We start from the raw sequence: 21,003 nt of genomic DNA, 5'->3' as shown, positions 1-21,003 counted from the left end.
AACTAGCATGTAATGACTTAGTGACATATTAGTAATTCCAAATATTTATTTTTATTTCATTCTTCAGTACTCTTGTTTGCCTCTAGGTTGAGATTTTATAGATTGTTTTGCAGCCTTCTGTATAAAGTATGTTCCAAGATGGACACCTACGAAAGACACCCCAGCTACAAGAAGCCAGTTCTTTCTAATCCAGCTGGTGTTTTTCATCTCTTCTTTCAATATCAAGCTCAGACTCATTAAGATGCTTCTTTCTATAAGAAATAAAGGAAAAACATTTTAGAGAAATAAGTCTAAAACATTTAATAGAATGCAGCTTAATATTTTGATGCTCTGCTCCCTCTTTAGGAAAAGGAATTACCAACTGGCACAAGCCTCCACAAAATGAGAAATGTAAATCCACTCAGACTAAACAGTCATTCCTTTTTTCTTCAGTGAATCCCTCCAAGAAAAAGTACTGATATTTGAATGATTTTGGAATGCAGAACAACATAGCTAGAAAGCTTACAGTACAATTATTTGAATAAGATATGCTTCTAGAAAAGAAATGCTACATTATAAAACTCATTATAAAATGCTGAGTCTTAAAAAAAAAAATCCCAAATGTTTTTATTCTCTTACATCAAGATTTAATGTTATGTTTTCTTCTGTAACTTTGGTTTACTTGGAAAGTGTAGATCTGAACAAAGATACGTGTACATCAAATCCTGCTTAAAAATAATTATGAAATAAGAGAACTGTCAGTCTCCCTACTATAGACACACTCTGTATTGTATAGGCCATCTCTAGCTGTATAAATCTGCATAGCACATTGTCCCAAAGAATAAACCATGTTTTCAATGTTTGGCTAACTTCAATGTAATTTTCTATAGTTTTATTCTATCAATCAACGATTGTCAGTTTTAATGTCCTACAACTGAATCCTCTCCAAGACTTTGGTTAATGACAGTAAATACAAAAACCAGGGGATATGCTATTTGACAAAGAGAAAAATAGGATCTGATTTGCAATTCGATCTCAAAAGGTCTAAATACCATAAAATGTAACATGTGCTCTCCTACTAGCTTTCTTAACAAGGTTGTAAATAAATAGTGTGCCTTGGGGCATAAAATCCTGACACTTTAGTAATGTGTGGAAAAAATAAAAAATCTTAGGTCATGGACCTTATCTGTTGAGGTTAGGTGCTTTGAAGGTGAAGGTTCAGCCAATTATTATTTTTAGGGATATGGTAATTATGCTAATTACTTGGACAGTATTCAGCACAAATAAAACTAAGTGGACTACCAGACCATAGTACTAACTGAAGTAGACTATGGCACAGTGTGATACAGGCCAAAAACGTGATGGAAGAAGTGCAAAGAAGAGGTGAACAGAGGGAGGGAATGTTATTCGAAGCGTTATTTTGGTTACCACTCCTCCCCATTTAAAGGACTGTAACCATGGCAACTGGGCCCAAATAAAGGGAAGGCAATGATGACTAGTCTTCTCTCTGCAATAAAGCTATAGTCATCTTTTTTTTATAGGACGAGGAAAAAAATCTTTCATCTTATGCCAGGAACAGCCAAGGTACTTAAATATTATTTCAATGGTTATTTTAGATTCAGGAAAATCTGTGACATACACTTAAATGAAATCTTAGTGAAGTGACTTCCATACATTATTTTACATGTTACAGCACACAACCACACAAACCACAAATCATAACAAACTGTGATCAAGAAGATGATTTCTCCAGTTAAAAAAAAAAAAAAAAGCATTTTCAATACCTAACAGTGACATGCAACTTTTCAAAAGTGGAATGTTAAGTTGGCACCTCTAACAGTCTTGTGGTGGTGAGACCAGTAACTACATCTTTTGGTTAGTATCTCTATAAAATGAGAAAGGGAGAAATCATTGAAAGTGTTGGTGACTCCCAAATCATTTTTAGGATGTCAAAACTTGCCAACTTGTGGGTATAGATCCGGACAAAACAAGGTACAATTGAAAGAAAAGAAATTAACCAAACACTGGGCTGGCTTACAGAATATGTTTGGAAGTGCCAGTTTAGATCTGTTAAGACTCTTTTTTCCTAACACTGTGACCCACAGTTCCAAAGGCTACCATCACATGAATGACTCTGACTTCCTGGATGCATAGGCCTGGCAGACGGGCTTTTGCAGTAATGGATAACCTAATTAAAATATTAGTAAAACTTACATGACTGTATTCTAAGTTTAGACAAACACTATAAATTATGATTTTAAAAACTATAAACCATAATTTTCTCCTAAAAGGAACCAGGTTTCCTTGGAGAAATGGCTGATTCTAGGTCTGAGGCAAGAAATACACAAGGTGAGCTGAGGACTTCTTTTGCCAAAAAATAAACTTGGGTCATATCAAAGAGCACAGGAAAAAAACAGACACAGAAGTCAACTTGGGAGGGCATCCAAGATGGTACAATTTGAGTCTTAAAAAGAATACTGATAGTAATACCTTGAGATAACTCAAATAATTTGCAAACTCATGAATTCATATTGTCATCAAACCCAAAAACCCTCATTGCTATTAGGGCACTAACTCACTTTTATAAAAACTGATAGAGGAAATAAAGCAGTTTTCTTGCTTTTCCTGATAAATGCATTTTGAGGGGTAACTGAATAGCTGATGAGGGGAAGTTGTTCTAGCTCATAAATGGAGAAGGAATGATAGAATTTGAACAGCATCATTTTGCAACCCCTAAGGAAATAATGGATTGGACCTTCATGGTGGTTGGCAAATTACAGTCCATGGGCCACATCTTGCCCACCACCTATTTTTGTAAATAAAGTCTTATTGGCTCATGCTCATGTATCATGTATGAATGCTTCTGTGCTACAACAGAAAGTTGAGTAGTTGAAATAAGAGACTGTATGGTCTGCAAAGCCTAAAATATTTACTATCTGGTCATTTATAGAAAAAAAGTTTCCAATGCCTAGATTAGAACAACGATCATAAATAATTTTTTTAGAGTGTGTAGGGGTGAAGGGAGAGGGAGAGAGAGAGAGAATCCCAAGCAGGCTCCATGTCCCTGACGGAACCTGTCACAGGGCTCAATCCCACAAACCTGAGATCATGACCTGAGCAGAAATCAAGAGTCAGACGCTTAACTGACTGAACCACCCAGGTGCCCAATCATAAATAAATTTCATAACAGATTTTATAATGGAGAGATCAGACTGATAATGCACTTAAATCTTAGCAACACTGAAAGTGGATCAGACATTAAATGTGAAACAATGTGATTCACTAGGATGTATACCAAAGCACATACATGAAGTATTCTTTTTCAAGAAGAAAAAAAAGTAAATCAAAGCAGGCCTTCTGATCTAACTACCAGATTACAGGAGATATGGGAGAGCAAGAAACTTGTTAAATGACAAAATAAGGACTCAATCAACCAAATTCAGAATGTGGGACATTCAAAAAGCAGCAGACTGGGAGGGGAAATGTAGTGGTTGAAAAGATATATCTTTAAAATGCAACGTGTGGACCTTGTTTGGATTCCAATTCCAACAAACCACCTCTAAAGGAGATTTTTTTAAAAGATAAATTTGGAAATAGGAACATGGCCCTGGGTATCCAATGATAGGAGTTACCATTAGTTTTTTCAGTGTGATAATCACTTGTGATTGTGTGTGTATTTATCCTTAATGTTAAAAATACACATTGAAGCCTGGGATTTGCTTTAAAATACTGCAGTAATCAAAAAGGGGGTGGAGACAGAAGGATAGATAAAAGAAGATGGGCAAAATGTTGTTAAGTGTTAAAGCTGGGTGATGGATACTAGAGAGTTGAATATACTCTCCTCTCTTTATTTTGGGGTATGTTTGCAATTTTCCATAATAAAAAGTAAAAATTATGGGGTGGCTCAGTTGGTTAAGCATCTGTCTTGATTTCAGCTCAGGCCATGATCTCAGGGTCCTGAGATTGAGCCCCGCGTTGGGCTCCATGATCAGCAGGGAGTCTGCTTGTCTCCCTCTCCCCCTGCTTGCACCCCCCCTCTCTCTCCAAAATAAATAAATAAAGCTTTAAAAAAAGTAAAAATTAAAAAAATAATAAGGGACAAATAACAGTACATTCTTTTGATAGAATCAGTGTTTAACTCACTCTAAATCTGGTTTTAACATTTGCTCACCCCAAAGTTGTTCTAATATCTGTTTCTGCTTGCTTGACTGGCAGTGTTGGTCACTTAAGACTTCTAAATACTGCAGCACTGACATCCAAAATCTCTATTTTTACCTTAGTGTTTTAGAAAAATGCTTTCTTTTCTCAACTTTACTTTTTCTCTAGGAATACCTCAATAATATTCCTTGTATTTCTTTTCACAGAAGGAGAAACTACTTCCTTTTTTTTTTTCAAAGTTTGGCTGTAGCAGGGCCCCAAACTCTTATGAGAAGAATTAAAGGAAAAAAATGATGTCATAAGTAATATACCCACACACTATATCACACTATATATGTATTCTCTCTCTCTCTCTCTACACACACACACACACACCCACTCTAATGATCTCATTACAGTCTAGAAAAGCTAAAATCAAGCATCTAATAAACTCCTTAACTCTCTGCTCATGTGCACTAAAACTCCCTTTATGAACACAAATCTTACACAGAATGTCTTAGGGTTACTCTTTTACGTTAAGGTTCTGATATTTTACTATCTGGCTTTTTATTATTAAATAATTGTCTAATACTTTAAGCCATGCTCTTCCCTTTCTCTTTAAGAGCATTTAAAAATAAAATCTTGATTTAAAATAGTGTAATAAGAAATTATAATTTTATCATAAATCAAAATCATAGACCTCTTAAGAATGAGAAGAATCTTACTGAGGTCTTCTTTCTGTAAGAAGCAGGCCCTAAACTGACCTACCTTATGCCAAAATTTAAAGCATATTATTACTCACCACAAGGTCAAAATGGTATATTAAGGTAGAAAATGCTCCACAATTATAGGTTCACAGTTCTCTGTCTGGGGGCAGATGAGTTTCATAATTCAGAATTTCTGGGATTTTAGAAAAATAGTATAGTGTCTAGCACCCATTAATCAAACACAACAGTATTTCTGCAGTGAAACTAAATACTCATATTGAGTGGAATAGACTGCAAACTGCCTCGTGTATTAAGGTCAAGTTTTGCTACCAAAGGAGTTATGACAAAATCTTTTGGATTTTGGAACTTTTGGATTTTGGAATTATAGTTAAGGGATTATAATCCTGAATTATGTAACTATATTCTCTTATTTCAGTGACTCTCAAAAGTAACAAATTATTTTGAAAGTAAAATATTAGATACTAGGGGCGCCTGGGTGGCTCAGTCGGTTGCGTCTGTCTTCAGCTCAGGTCATGATTCTGGGGTCCTGGGATTGCACCCTGCATTGGGCTCCTCGCTCAGTGGGGAGTCTGCTGGAGGATTCTCTCTCTGCACCTCCCCCGCTTATGCTCGCTCTCTGTCTCAAATAAATAAATAAAATTAAAAAAAATTAGATACTAAAAAAAGATACTAAAAATGGAATACAATTAGTTTTATTTGCCTTGGAAAGAAACAGAACAATAATAACAAAGGAGAGAACTTTTGCAAGTTATAGATTTGTATGCTCTGGGATGGATTTATAGCAGGTAGACAACTGCTCTTTTGGACACACTCATGATCCTGGTGACATTGTTAATGAAAAGGACTGGACAAGTAATGGACTATCCTCCTTTCATCCAAATGACTCTGCGAGGCAGCTGTCAAAGGTCTCTATAGAACAAACTTTTCTAGAAGCAACTGCAGAATAATATTGTGTCAGTGGGTCATAATAAAAACAACAGGTAACTTACCAACTTCAGCTTTTTCTTGCCAGAGCTCTAATTTTTAATTTTTTTAAAAAAGATTTTATTTATTTATTTATTTGTCAGAGAGAGAGAGCGTGCGCAAGCACAAGCAGGGGGAGCAACAGGCTAAGTAAGAAGCAGGCTTCCGGCTGAGCAAGGAGCCTGATGCAGAACTCAGCCCCAGGATGCTGGGATCACGACCTGAGCTGAAGGCAGATGCTTAATCGACTGAGCCACCCAGGTGCCCCTATACTTTTTTAAAGATTCTATTTCCCATTGTTGTAACATACCATTTGGTTAACCAGATTAAACTGAACTTACCTGAAGATTCCAAGCCTATTTCCCTTCGATGTGATTCTTCTCAGGACATTCAAGTGCTGGACTATCTGGTGCAGAAACATTGTCCTTATTAGGCATTTGGAAAACAGGGCTGCTCTTGATTCTATGCCATCCCAAATGTATGAACCCAACTAAAGGTACCATAACAATCAGAACTTTGTAGTTTCTCCAGAAGTTCTGAAAGCTCATAGTACTTCAGCAACAGTGCACCTAGGAAAAGGCCAACAGGTAAAGAAGGTAAGAACAAAACAACTCCCTCAAGTTACAACTATGAACTGCCACAAGGAGAATATTGCACTCTAATAAAACCTGACTATTAAACATTTTTGGGTGCAATACAGTGTGATATTCATTAACAAAAAAGGATATGTTGTAGGCTCAAAGGGACAGCAGGAAGTCAGGCTTCAGAAACTTATAAAGCAATACAAACCTTTACTTAAAGATTGTTAAAGGGGCCACATCACCTCCTAGAAAAGCTATATAAATCTTTGGAAATGCTCATGCATAGATATCATTTTCTTTATATAATTAATTATATATTCTCTGAGCCACAGTAAAATTAATTTTTTTTTTTCCAAAGATTTTATTTATTTGATAGAGACAGACACAGTGAGAGAAGGAACACAAGCAGGGGGAGTGAGAGAGGGAGAAGCAGGCTTCCCACTGAGCAGGGAGCCCGATGCGGGCCTCGATCCCAGGACCCTGGGATCATGACCTGAGCCGAAGGCAGACGCTTAACGACTGAGCCACCCAGGCGCCCCACACAGTAAAATTAATTTAAAAAATACATTTAGTCAGAATTTTAACAGAAGAATCAAATGGTAATCCTTAAATATGCAATAAGAATTGAGATTCTGCATTCTGGCATGTAAGTGATGGTGTTTCAACTGAGATTGGGACAGTCATGCATGGATTCCAGTTGTAACAGGTGAATACTGGCATGCACTCTGAGTTAGGATGAATTAATGCCATTTCTATTTATGTCCTGAAGCAAAGGATTTTAGTGTTTACACTTATTACTTTTTTTTTTTTTCCCTAAAGATTTTATTTATTTATTTGACAGAGAGAGACACAGCGAGAGAGGGAACACAAGCAGGGGGAGTGGGAGAGGGAGCAGGCTTCCCGCAGACTCTACCCTACAGGGTTTACTCTCTACCCAGTTTACATAGAGAAATTGGGGCTAGTAACCTGCCTGTAGTTACAAAGCTAGGTTGTATTAAAAAAGATTCCTTTCCTCTGTCTGGTCTGGAATGCATGGGATGTGGTCCAAGAAGTCTGTTTTTGATGATCTGTTGGGTTTGGGAACTCGAGTCTGGGCAACCTCTAAAGACTAATTATATATTTTTTAATTTAAGGGATCCTCATCAGGCTTTAGTGATTAGCTTATAGACTTGTGATGGTATGAATGGGCCCACTTTCAAAGTTCCTTTCTGAGCACAGAAAGATAATAAATACTGCTCCATCATCTATGGAATATACTAAGAATTAGGTTCAATAGCATATATATGAGTTTCAGTATCATGCAATCCATTATGTTACAATAATTTTGTATGAGGGGTGCCTGGTTGGCTCCGTCGTTGGGCGTCTGCCTTCGGCTCGGGTCGTGGTCCCGGAGTCCTGGGATCAAGCCCCGCATCGGGCTCCCTGCTCAGCGGGAAGTCTGCTTCTCCCTCTCCCACTCCCCCTGCTTGTGTTCCCTCTCTCACTGTGTCTCTCTCTGTCAAATAAATAAAATCTTTAAAAAAAAAATTTTTGTATGAATGCCACTAGAAAAATGTCTGAACAGAACTTTTACTTATTCTTTCCCTTTTAAGATTAAAATCTACTGCTAATGAGTTAAACACCTTAACCATCTCAGTGTTCCATGTGTATGAGAAACAAACTGAGGGTTCTGGGGGGGGTGGGGGGATAGGTTAGCCTGGTGATGGGTATTAAAGAGGGCACATATTTAATGGAGCACTGGGTGTTATACGTAAACAATGAATCATGGAACACTACATCTAAATAAATAAATAAATAAATAAATAAATAAAAATATCATACAGCTTTGTGTATGTATATGATTAAAATTTATACAAATGTTAAGAAAAAATAAACAGGAGGGCACATGGGTGGTTCAGTCAGCTGAGCATCCAACTCTTGATTTCCACTCAGGTCATGATCTCAGGGTTGTGAGATCAGCCCTGTGTAGGGCTCCCTGCTCAGTGGGGAGTCTGCTTGGGATTCTCTCTCTCCCTCCTTCTGCCCCCACTGCCCTGCTCTCACATGTGCTCTTTTTAAAATAAGTAAATCTTAGGGGCGCCTGGGTGGCTCAGTTGGTTAAGCGACTGCCTTCGGCTCAGGTCATGATCCTGGAGTCCCGGGATCGAGTCCCGCATCGGGCTCCCTGCTCAGTGGGGGGTCTGCTTCCCCCTCTGCCCTCTTCCCTCTCGTGCTCTCTGTCTCTCATTCTCTCTCTCAAATAAATAAATAAAATCTTTAAAAAAAAAAAAAAGTAAATCTTAAAAAAAAAAAATAAACAGAAAGCTTAGAGTTATGCCTATGTACATATATCATTTCCAACATTAGAAACCATTTCTCCCACTGTCCAAATTCACGTTTTGTAAGGACTTTATTGTAAAACTTAAACTACTAGATGACCTACTTTGTAACTGAAGTATTTTTGCCTTTTTCCTGTTCTATTTTTTTTTTTTTTTTAAGATTTTATTTGTCAGAGCTCACATAAGCAGAAGGAGTGGCAGAGGGAGAAGCGGACTCCCCGCTGAGCAGGGAGCCCGATGCAGGACTCAATCCCAGGACCCTGGGACCATACCTGAGGTGAAGGCAGACACCTAACCGACTGAGCCACCCAGGCGTCCCGCCTTTTTCCTATTCTAAAGTGCTCTTGTATCCTATGACTTCTTGTAACCTTTAGGGACTGTATCTTTTATGGACAAACTTATGTTCTATCTTTGGAGAAAGCCAATCACAATTAACTGTATCATTAACTTTCATTGTGAAGCCCACTGTACAAAATGCCTTTGAGATTTGAGGATACGATAAAACCCTGGGTGATTTGGGAGTAATGAGGGAAGAACTATAGTAAGGATTACTTCATAGAGAGAAAGGACAGAGGCTATACCAGTTAACTGTCTTGTGTTGACTGATGTGACGTTTTTGTCCACAAAATACCTTCAATTAAAGGTTTTGAAGATACTGTCATTCATATCTAGTGTCATCAATACCTAAGGTGACTCCAACACCTTTGACAGTCTCAACATGAGGTTATCAAGTCACATTACTTTTAATGGATGGCATCTCTTCTATTCACAGTTTACTTCTCCATGATCATTAACACAATTCAGTATTTGTCAGCTTTTTCCTGAATTATAAACTTCTGGGAAACAGCTTATAGAAAAGAGAATTGTTTGTATAAAAGAATAAAATAATAAAGTTGGGATGAAGAACTCAATAACTAAAATGCAGAACAAATTAAACTATATAACAGCAATGTTTGGGAAATTGTTGTATAGAATATTCTCTCCATGTAGAACATAGTATGTGATGTGATCTACCGTGAACCTACTTTGGGAAGAGTTTTGGATTAGCATCAAGATAGCTTACACTAATGACTCTTCAGGTCATCCAAGGGTTAAGGACAAAGGAGGCATTCCATTTTATTTACATTGTGTTTAACAGTCTATTATTCATTTCCATTAGGATTACTTAAGGAACTATGCATCTTTTTCTACATTTAGGCTTAGTTAAATCAGGGAATTATTATCTGTTCTGGTTGAAAACTCATTATTGGCCATTATCACCGAGGTCCAGTAATAGACTTCCTGGTTAGTAAATGATGTAGACTGATCTAATGATTAATTGCTTTAATGTTTATGCAACACCTAAATGTCCCCATTTCCTCAAATTCTCCGTATCTCATATACTGATTTGGCTCATGGGAGTGAGAGGCAGGTAACTATTTTCCAATGATTATTCTGTTGTACTCTGAGATGCTTGGAAAATGATCAGGATCAGGATGATTAGGGCTTTTTACTATGTAAGATACTTTTAGAGTTCTCACATTTAATCCAAATAAAAACACTACCACACTGTATGTATAACAGTCCATCACCACCAAGCCAGATGGAACTAGCAATCTTTTAAAATGGTACAGTAACTTTAACCTCCTTCATTTCTTTCATTTAATAGCTTTCCAGCACATCACATGTATCCAGTTGCCTGAACAACCAACTTCCCAAGACAAGACACATTAGACTTTACTAAATAAGGCTCATTAGTTTTAAGAAAAAGACAACATAGTTTTGAAATTTGACATTCCATGTGGTAGTGAGGTAATGTGTTCCTTATTTTGTTCATATCTTCTTGTGGAGCTTTAAAATACAATCAAACATATTTTGGGGATACAATTTTAACACCTTTTCCCTTCTCAATTCTTTTGAGGGATTTTTTCAAAATGAAAATTAGCATCCTGCCATTTCTAATATAACATAGACTTGTTTTTCAAAGTTAGAAAATACAGAAATAAGGAAAAGAAAGCTAAAAATGTCTGTCATCTTTTTGGTTTTAACAAAAATGTGATGACAATTTATATGCTGTTTTATAATCTTTTCTTCCCCCAAGAATATAAGTCTTCATTATCATTTCTGATAGCTGCATAGTTTTTGATTGTATGGAGATAAGCTAATTTGATAGATAGACATTTGAGATTTGTTCAATGTTAAATTTATTGCTAAATATGTTATGGCAACAAATATTCTTGTACATATTCCAGAGTCCTTGTTTACAGTCCCTATATGCTGCTTCTCAGGATAATATAAAGAATTACCAGATTTCTTCATTAATTCATTTTCCAAATGAACTTACGAGGTTTTTAAAACCTTGACTTTTACAAAGGTTCATGGTGCTGAGCAGAAGGGATACGGAGATTCAATTTGGGAAATGGGAAATTAGGCTGAATACAACTTATCTTGAGATGGTCCTTCCCTCAAAACACTTGGCAAATCAGTCCAAGTGCAATGGAACTATTTTACTGACACCAGAGATTTCTGAGTCTGAAACAAAACAAGAGGGCACTCAAAATGATCAGATTTGATGAGCAGTAACAGGTTGATCACTAAAAATAAGTTAGTCCTTGCTGTTTATTCATTGAGTTTTTCAATTTTGTTTGGAGTAAAGCCGCAACAGAAATGAGAGCAGAATGATTTTTCCTTCTCCTTACCCCTCTTTGGTACCTGCAACTGCCTTTTTCTTATCTTTTCTGAATCTTCTTTAAACGCACTCCTAAACAAATAAAGAAGGTATGGGACTCTTGGAAAGATGAGAGAAAGGAAGAGAAATAAAATTACTAAGTTTAGGTCAAGTAAAACAGCGTTTATAGTTTTATTCATTGAAATGCCTTCTGTTAAGTTTAAAATATGTTTAGAGGCAATCTTTTTTTTTTTTTTAAGATTTTATTTATCTGTCAGAGAGAGAACATGCACAAGAAGGGAGACCGACAGGCAGAGGGAGAAGCAGGCTCCCTGCTGAGCAAGGAGCCTGATAGGGGCCTCGATCCCAGGACCCTGGGATTATGACCCGAGCTGAAGGCAGATGCTCAACCAGCTGAGCCACCCAGGCGTCCCTGTTTAGAGGCAATCTTAACACAGATCATGCTTTTATATACTCTCCTTTCAAAAATATGTATCTTGAATTATTCCAAAGGTTCCACATTTTTTATCTCATTTTGTTTTCATAGCAGTTTTATGAGGCCACTTTATAAATGAGGAAACACTAATAGACTGATTCCAAGATTATCGTCAGTTAATTGTGATACTCAGCTTGGATTTTGGAGTCCCAAAAGTCTTGGCTGGTATTCTTTTAGGCTATTTTCGAAAGTCAAGAATTAGTGACCCAGCTTCGGCAGCAGAGTTAATCAGAATTTCCAGTGCATGATGATGGATGAGAAGAACATTCTGAGTGCATCGTGCACACTTGTAAGAGTCACTGAGGTCAACTATCCTAATGCATTAAGCCTGGCATGTTCTTCTGATTCTCATGTCAGGTATGTAAGAGGTTAACAGTGGTCTTGTGTCAACTTGTCCAAAATTAGAGTCTATATCCTCCAAATACACATCTGTGACCTACTAATAGTTGAGATTAGCTGCACTAATTTTAGTTTTCTTCAGCTCAGTTCTTACTACAGAATGAATAGTAAGAGTTAATGAACAGAATGGGGAGAAGCTTGCTACATCTCCACCTTAATAAAATACTGTAATCTTCTGAGTACCTATAAATATAAAGGCCAAGAAAGGAAAACACTGAGATATATTACTTCAGACCACAAATACTGTTTAAAGTCAAGGCATTACTGTGTCTAAAGTAGCAACTTTCCCTCCCCCTAACTTGTATTACAGAAATTATTATCTCTTCAATTTCTACCACTAAGGCCTCTCACAGGCTTTTGTAGCTTGTTACATTCCAAGCTAAATGAAGGTTTCTAGGTGACAGAACTGGACAGTAAGGCAAAGGACAGAAAGGCCATTAAGCTTCCTACAAAATCCTAAACAGCCTAGCTCTAGCTATCAGTTTACTCTTTCTGTGTAGCATCATGTCAATTAAAATCATCAAGTTTTGTTACTGGCCATTACTAAATTAGGCCTACAACAACCTGGATGCAGGAAATATTCTGTAAAAGGTTATCATTTTGCCTACTGGGCTTGCTGGGCGCCATCTGCTGGTCTTTTGGACACAGTGTATGGTAGATTCTTCTCAGGTTTTCAGTACTGCTCTGCTAAAAGTATTTGAAAAATAGCAATTTTTATAGACTTCCACTGAATGTAATTTAAACGTGAAGAGGACATTAGACAGAATGTTACACAATTAGCCCAGATCTTGTGACTGTGATTATGTGATGAAGTTTACTGAAGCTGTATAATGCCTTTTATGACAATGTTGGCTTAGATATTTGAGAATTCTTCATTTCTGAACTCCAATCTCTGATGCTAAAAATATCCTCAGTTTTTAATATGGCAGTTCAAATGCTGGCATTTTTTGTGTACACATTAGAAGGACTGTGTACTGTCTTCATGCTTATTCAACTGACTGGCATACTAGAAAGACCATCAGTTTCCTTTTTTCCCCTTTTTTATCTGTATCACCTAAAATAACACAGTTTTGCTGAATTTACGTCTTGTAAAAACACACACATCAAATACAGTACTGTCGGCTCTTGATGAACTGAAGGGATCATACCTGAGTTCTAAAGTTTCCATCTGCAAAATCCTACAATTCCCTCCCCTCCCTCAAGGTCGGCTTGACCTACACCCAGGAGCTATAGTGCTGACAGCACAGCTGGTCAGGAGTAGTCAGAAACACAGTGAAGGTCAACATAGTTATGTTTAAGTATTTTGTGGTCTCTGCTACCTCTCCCATTACCGTGAATTCAACGTCTTTATGAATAAATAATATACTGAAAGCATCACAAGTTTTGTAAGGGAGCTTTACTAATTGTCGACAGTTCAAAATGTGAACAGTGAATGAGTGATTAGGGGCTAATGAGGAAGAGAAAACCAGCTTACTGCAGGCTGTGGCTTATCAGAAAGGTTGTAGTGTTGTTTTACAGAGTTTATACTTAAATGCATTCATGCATTCTCTTTTAAGTATACTTAATTTAAGTATAAACTCTGTAAAACAACACTACAACCTTTCCATTCCCTTTCTGTTTTTACACCTGGCTGCCATTTGATGCTGAGGTTTGTGGGGGAAGGGGAGTGGGTATCATGCTGAAAGCCAGCTTGTTCCAGATTAAATGTGCAGTAAACTGGCCCCTTAGTGCTACAGCAGTGACTATGTACCCCTAGTTAGCTCTGAATCCCTAAAAAGGCGATTTCTATCTTCATCATTTTCAAGAGCTCTATTTTACTCTTCACCTCTGTTTCTGCAGCTAACCGAATGTCCAGAAAAAATTATGGCTATTGGGTAGTAGCACCCTTAACTTCCTATCTCACATGAAAAAACCGCTCCATCTCAGCTCTCATCTTAACCTCCTTCCCTGCTGTCTCTGAAGGGTTCTAACTCCACTATCCTTCTCTTACATCTCCCACCTCCCACTTATAATGAATGGGTCTTTTTCCTCCACAAAACCTGACCATTTTTCCCCATTGAAAAGAACCAAAACAAGTTGCTTTAGGAGACCTTTCCCAGTCTCCCTTCCAGCTACTATACAATCGGATTCCTTTCAAATAATGAATCTTTTCCTAGAGTCACTTCCCACTTCCATTTTCAAACTCAACTAATCTGCTTTTGTTCTACTCTCCATGGAAACTGCTCTGACTGTGAAGATCACCAATCTCTCCCCTTACTTGATCTCTCAAGCATTTTGATGTGTTCCTGAAACTCCCTTAAGTACTTGGGACTCTCTGGTCTGTTCCTTGTCAGTCTCCCTTAATGGCCCCTTGGTTTCCATCCACCTATTCACCCTTATCAAAGATCTGTCCTTGGTCGTCTCTTCCCGTGTTCGTTCCCTGGGTGGTCTCATTCACATCCAAAGCTTCTATTACAGCACATCCATTAATGACGGCTGCACCTTCAACCCACATATCCAACTGCTACTGTAAACCTCTACCTGTACCCACAAACAGTCTAAACTCATTTCATATACATATGAATCCTCTTTCATTCCCAAACTGCTGTTCTACCTCTATTAACTGTTTTGGTTAAAAAAAAAAAAAAAAAAAAAAAGCATTACCCACCAAGCCTTTCAAGTCTGGATATAGTGGTCTCTGCCCTTTTCCTTGTATTCCTCATCAAATCAGTACCCCAGCCCTGCCATTTGACATGACAATCTCAAATAACCTCTCCCCACAGTCACAGTCCAGACCCTCATCACTTCACACAACGTCCTTACTTATAATCCAGTGGCTCTCAAAGTGTGGTCCCCTTACCAGTAGCATTAGCATCATCAACTTATGAGAAATACAAATTCTTGGGCTGCCTCTGACCTACCAAGTCAGAAACTCTAAGGTGGGGTCCAGTAATTTGTGTTTTTTAAGTTAAAGTTAGAGAACCACTGCTCTAGTTTGCTCTTCACTAAATATACTCCACCCACTTAACAGCCATCTTGCAAAAAACCAAATGTGATTGTTTATGCTCTGCTTAGAAGCCATTCGTGATATTTTTGATTAGAAGGTGAAATCTAAATTTCTTAGTACAGCACAAGAGGCCCACCAGGATCTAGTCCTGGTTACCAGTTTTCAGAAGGTAAAGCACAGCAAATCATCTTAGTAAGAATGCACTGTCGTGTAGTGTGATTAAGGGGATGAACTGTGGAATCCTACTGCCTGAGCTTTCAATCTCCACCTCAGCACTTTACAACTAGCTGTGACTTTGGATGAGTCCCTTAACCTCACTCACTATGCCTCAGTTTCATCATCTGTAAAATGAGCGTAATAATGACTTCCATATCACAAGGTTGTTGTGAAGTTAGCACAGTACCTGGTACTTAGTTTGGACTCAGTGATTATTAGCTACTACTCTTGTTTTGGTTATTTCAAAAGGAATAGAGCCAATCTAAAGTATAGCAAGAAGAGGAGAGGACTGGAATACCTGCCCAGACTAAGGGAAGTGGTCCCCATAAAGGAGGCCCGTTTCTCTGGGCAGTTTCAGTTAGTCTAGATGTGAACAAAAATACCCCGATTCCCATGTAAGAGCTTGAGATCTCTAGGGTTACTTTGACTGGGGGGGAGGTGGATCTGTAATGATTTCAGGATGTTATAGGAAAGGTAAACTCCTACCAGTGAGAGCCGGGAAAGCTAATTGTGAAGGAAACAGGAAAACTCAGAGCAAAGCAGCAAAAACAGGGCTAGTAATTTTTTTCTTTGATAACAGTTAATAGAGTCCTAGTGGGCTCTATTTTCAGAAATGTTGGTTACTTTTTTTTAAAAGATTTATTTATTTTTAGGGGGGGGAGAGCGAGAGATAGCGAGCATGGGGGGAGGGGTAGAGGGAGACAGAGTCTTAAGCAGACTCTGTGCTGAGCGCAGAGCCCGATGGGGAGCTCGATTTCATGACCCTGAGATCACAACCTGAGCCGAAACCAAGAGTGAGGCACTTAACCCACTGAGCCACCCAGGAGCCCCCAGATATCTTTGTTACTTAACAGCAGAGGCATTAAGTAATGATGGGAATCCAATTCTAACCACCAAAAATTAATTATAATTTTGGGCAAATCACTTCTCTCCTGCCTCAATTTAATAATTTGTAATATCAGCTATGTTATGAAGATCACTACATATATACTTATATATTTATTGCTTAGTACAGTGTCTAGTATGTGGGAAGCACTCAAATTATGGCAACTATTACTATTGGAAGTATATTATCTTTAATACAAATTAACAGAAATAGGCACCTCTGGAGATTCCTGTCTGACCAGAGCAATTGTGTATTATCATCTAATACTTCAACTAATATTGGGTTATAATTTATAAAACTGAGGGATATTGTAAAGACAGATCCCAAAACAGTGTTTCTATCACTTAGGGTTTATCAATTTTCACTTCAAATATGTTCGAGATTAATTCTATTCAAATGTTTACTTAGTGTCTACTAGGTGCTAGCAGGACATTAGGCTGGGTGGGGGCTGGGGTGGGTGTGGTGGGACAACTAAGATGAATAAGGCATGGTTCCTGTCCCCAAAGAGAATATAAGCTTAAGAAGAGAAAGGCAAAATCCAAATAAAACATGATTAAATGCTGTATACGAGCAAAAAAAAAAAAAACAACACTGTAGAGATTAAAAGTCTTTACCAAGTTGACTAATTTTTCAAAACTTCTGGACTTCTCAGTTTCTCCTCTATCTTCCTGTTAGTCTCCATCTATTTTTATGTATCCATCTTTAGTTATAGTAGGGAGTCAGTATGTATAAAAACCAGTAACAGCCACCCACTGTAACAGAAGGTAGCAGCCATTTTTTTTGTTTCTCTGTTATATTCTCAGTGCATAGCAAAAAGTGGAGCATCTTCCTCCCCTTGTCTTACAAGGTGGCTCATTCTTGTGCTTCAGCTCTTAGTTCAGATGTCACCTACCCAGAGAGCCTTTCTCTGAGCACCCAGTCTATAAAGTTTCTTCCCTCTCCCACTCCCATTATTCCCTAATACATCCCACCATTACCTTCAAAGCCCTACTGTTGTAGTGAATGCTGTGATGGGCCACCGAGGTCCCCTTTAAGAATGAAAGGCTTATTTCCCCAGTCTTGGGACTGCTGAGACAGCCCTCAGTTGTCAGTCCCCTTCCAGGACTGACCTGGCTGAAAACAGCAGAGGTCACACCGTCTTTTCAGGACAACAGGCATCCAACGACTGCCCATGTATAAAGGCCTGGCTCTTCCCTCCAACGTGGGACACCTCTGAAGGGACAAACCAACACCAGAGTTCCCTTGGGACTGCACTGCAGCTTAACTTTTTCTATCTGCCAATTCCTGCTTCTTTTATTCCTTGGTAAGATCCAAAAGAGTCCTTGCTAATAAATGTCCTGCCCACAAATCTCCTCCTTAAGAGTCTGCTACCCAGGGAATCCAACCTAGGATAATCTGGAAACATCTTGTTCATTATCAGTGTACTTGTTTATTGTTTGTTCTCCCATCACTAGAATATAAGCTCCATGTGGTCAGGGACTGTATCTGTCTTGGTCACTGCTGTATCTGCTAACTCAGCACAGTGTCACAAATATATATATGAATATGAATATAAATTGACAAGGTTAGTGAGTGACTGAAACTGCCAGAATTGAGAGCCTCTGTAACAGCAACAGTATTTGGGTATGGTCCTATTCGGGGAAAAGATGAGTATGACCCAGGAGGTTTTCATCTCAAAAGGATTTCCATTCCCACGACGTCAAAAGTCCTGTGCGTCCTGCTTCTGCTTTCGCACGGTGGGCACTAACCATGCTGTACAACAGTTCTGACGTCCAGTTCCACGTCAGAGAGTGGCCCTCACCCCCCAGACAGACACAGGCATACAGTGCCCTCTCCCTGCGAAAGAGTGACCGACGAATCACAGGTTCCAGCTAGCAGGTGGCAGCGCAGGTGCAATCGGTGCTTTCACTGTAACACCTTTTCCATCTCCTCCACGGTGTGGCCGCGCAGGTGGGAGAGGGAGGAGGGTCTACACCTGGAACTGTACCCACACTACTGGAAAACCTCCTAGTCATCCACATTCCTTCCCTCAGCAAGCATTTACTGCCTATGGCTACGTTAAGGGTAGGTCTTTAGTTTTCCAAGGAGCCAGACTCCTCCTTGTCCCCGCCCCCAAATATCCTTCAACGAAGACACCAGTGACCTTCCTGAGAGGGGGCAGGGGCACCAACAAGCCCACCTCCCTTCTCTTCGGCCAGGCAGAAAGCAGGTTTTCCCACCTGAGGTTCTAGCGCTCTCACCTGCCCACCAGCCGCTGAGTCTCCCTAGGCCGCCGCCACCAGCTAGCCCCATAGGCCGAGCCACACGCAGCCGCCGCAGCCGGTCCGGCCAACCTGCGCTCGAACCTTGGAGACAGAGCATGCGCAGCGCTGTGGTTGGCGCCAGCGCTGCTGAGAATCCGCTTTTCCGGGTTTTAGCGAGGTTCTCAGTCCAGAAAGCCTTTGCCAGAGACCGGAAAGAGCCGGGGGCGGAGCTTATTCGGCGTCAGTCTCAGCAAATGAGTAGAAACTAAAGAATTTAAATAGTATCAAATGGACGTGTTAGGGCACAGTATCTGCCTTATGGCGCGCGCTTAAGAGCTATTATTGGATGAATGACAAGGTAGTCAACGGTTCCCCGCAGGACTCTGGCCTCCCAGATTTGACCAATCACAAGGCGCCTGATTTGTTGTTTGGCGCCAGTTCCCCGCCCTCTTTTACGCCTGCCTCCAAAACCAGGAAAAAAGGAATGGCTCATAACTACGTCCCTGGATCGGGTTGGAAAGTGGACATGCTCAGTGAGAGCTGGTCCTGGTCCCTTTCAGAGAGCTTTTGCCCACTGCCCTTCCGATGGGGGCATTTGGGAAGGTCGGGAGTCCTCCAACTCTTTAGCTTCACAAAGTGGGTAATTTTGGCACTATCTACCCATCCTGCTTCTTCGTTTGAGGACAAAACTTTTATTTTTCTGTAGCATTCGAAAGAATTATAAAGGAAGTTATGTGTATCGCTATTTCAGAGTTTGTCCAGCATTGTGAAAGCCACCTTTGCTTTCCGACCTTTTTTATACCTGATTCTTGGCGCTAGTAATTTTCCGGTATCAAGGTGCTCTGAACCACAGAAACGTTGGGTTTTAGTTTTCTTTTCTCTCGATCGCCTCCGCCGTCTAGCACTATGGGTAACCGTGATTCGTTACCTGCCAATCATATTCACGGCGTTCCTAGCGACTGAGTAGCCGCCTTGGTCGCCATTTTTGTTTTGGGCCCTCCTTGAAAAATGGGCGGAGGCCATTTTTCTTTGGGGTAGATTCCTTGCGCTATCCCGGCCCTTCACTCAGTGTTTCCCCGCCATCTTAAGTCCTGGTTTTGGCTTCAAGCCGGCGGTGAGGCCGCTCAGATCGTCTTGTGTTTGGGCCGCGGCAGCGTTTTCCCCACGCACGGGGAGACCCTGGGAAAGGGGAAGTAAGGCCGAAGCTTGAATCCCCAAAGCGTCTGAAGGTGGGCTTGAGAGCCTGCTCCCTGTTTAGTCTGAGTTTCCTCAGCCAAGTACTACTCCACCAGTGACCCTGGACAGTAACAAAACTAATAAAAGCCCGAACCCAAACCCTGCCACCATCATAGGTAAGAACGTGGAACTCCTGACAACCTAAGATGTTCCTTCACTTGAACTGAACTATTTGCCCATCCCTTCTCCCACCCCCGTGGGTTTTTTCTTTTGTTTTTTTTAGCCTTTTCTGAGTTCTTTTCCCTGTGCTTCCACCTTTTTTCATTGTTTTCAAAGTGCTAAAGAGTTAACATAAGCCTGCGGGAAATGGCATAAAAGTGGAAAGTATTGGTCTGGAGAATTTTTTGCTTTTGGGGGGAGAATGGAGCACAATGAATGGGCCAGGTATTTGTATCAAACTGTGGCTGCCCACAACCATTTATACACAGTCTTTTCTCAGACATTTTTAGGTCATGACGTAAGTATGGATTGTGTTTGTATATACTGCCCGTTCACTCATTTATTCATTGCATTTTTATTTATTTATTTTTAAAGATTTTATTTGTTTATTTGACAGAGGGAGACACAGCGAGAGAGGGAACACAAGCAGGGGGAGTGGGAGAGGGAGAAGCAGGCTTCCTGCAGAGCAGGGAGCAAGATGAGGGGCTCAATCCCAGACCCCCCGCCCAATCATGGCCTGAGCCAAGGCAAGAGGCTTAACTGACTGGGCCACCCAGTCGCCCCTATTCATTGCATTTATTGAGTACCTAATGTATGCTAGGCCATAAGGATTCTGCAGTAAACCAAAACAACAAAAAAAAAACCCTGTCAGTCTTGGAGTTTACATTCTATCTGACCTCAACAGCTACTAGGTTGGGGCAAGTAACAATATTCTGTGGTTCTTAGCACTGTTGGACTATGACAAGTATCCCTTTGCTTCTTCCTTGATCTCCTCACCTTCCTTTTTTTTTTTTTTCCTGTACTAGGAAGAAGTTGTATTGACACTTACTTCTTGGGTCCTAGATGCCACCATATTTGTAGGCCAGGTGGCTAATTTTATGACCAATATTCAAGTTACTTAGGGGTGCTCAGTGCTGTCTACTGACCAGCATCACCTGGAAGCTTCTTAGAAACTTTAGTCTCAGATCCCATCTCAAGATCCACTGAGGGGAGCCTGGGTGGCTCAGTCGTTAAGCTTCTGCCTTCAGC

The 21,003-nt window shown here is 39.8% G+C and overlaps 3 protein-coding genes across 4 annotated transcripts in view; 1 reads left to right on the top strand and 2 right to left on the bottom strand.

The window, feature by feature from the left end:
• Window positions 1-28: 28 nt before the first annotated feature.
• Window positions 29-18,777, bottom strand: LOC135361787 (uncharacterized). The gene is made up of 2 exons (XM_064572822.1): window positions 18,577-18,777; window positions 29-251 (listed from the first exon to the last, which is right to left on the bottom strand). The coding sequence occupies exons 1-2, from the start codon at window positions 18,695-18,697 to the stop codon at window positions 64-66; spliced, it is 309 nt and encodes a 102-aa protein (XP_064428892.1). The 5' UTR covers window positions 18,698-18,777; the 3' UTR covers window positions 29-63.
• LOC135361788 (uncharacterized) lies at window positions 6,149-18,713 on the bottom strand. Of its 2 annotated transcripts, none has more exons than XM_064572823.1 (2): window positions 18,577-18,713; window positions 6,149-6,376 (listed from the first exon to the last, which is right to left on the bottom strand). In XM_064572823.1, the coding sequence occupies exon 2, from the start codon at window positions 6,353-6,355 to the stop codon at window positions 6,164-6,166; it is 192 nt and encodes a 63-aa protein (XP_064428893.1). In that variant the 5' UTR covers window positions 6,356-6,376; window positions 18,577-18,713; the 3' UTR covers window positions 6,149-6,163. The 2 variants fall into 2 exon arrangements, with proteins under 2 accessions (XP_064428893.1, XP_064428894.1); XM_064572824.1 differs by having other exon boundaries at window positions 18,556-18,665.
• A 381-nt stretch (window positions 18,778-19,158) lies between the features above and the next one.
• Window positions 19,159-21,003, top strand: part of SLX4IP (SLX4 interacting protein) — a 194,865-nt gene continuing 193,020 nt past the window's right edge. The window contains 1 exon segment of the mRNA XM_045885398.3: window positions 19,159-19,931. The gene's annotated coding sequence lies outside the window, so the exon portion shown is untranslated.

This window comes from Mirounga angustirostris, unplaced genomic scaffold, assembly GCF_029215605.1.
Source record: "Mirounga angustirostris isolate CCGP_5_RB_7025 unplaced genomic scaffold, mMirAng1.0.hap1 SCAF_10, whole genome shotgun sequence".
Lineage (NCBI taxonomy): Eukaryota > Metazoa > Chordata > Mammalia > Carnivora > Phocidae > Mirounga > Mirounga angustirostris.
This window is presented reverse-complemented; position numbering and strand designations above follow the sequence as displayed.

Coding starts and splice junctions, on each gene's coding strand:
- LOC135361788 (XM_064572823.1), bottom strand. CDS start 6,355: ATGAGCTTTCAGAACTTCTGGAGAAACTACAAAGTTCTGATTGTTATG.
- LOC135361787 (XM_064572822.1), bottom strand. CDS start 18,697: ATGCTCTGTCTCCAAGGTTCGAGCGCAGGTTGGCCGGACCGGCTGCGG. Junction 252..18,576: donor ACTCAGCGGCTGGTGGGCAG/GTGAGAGCGCTA, acceptor TATTTCTTATAG/AAAGAAGCATCTTAATGAGT.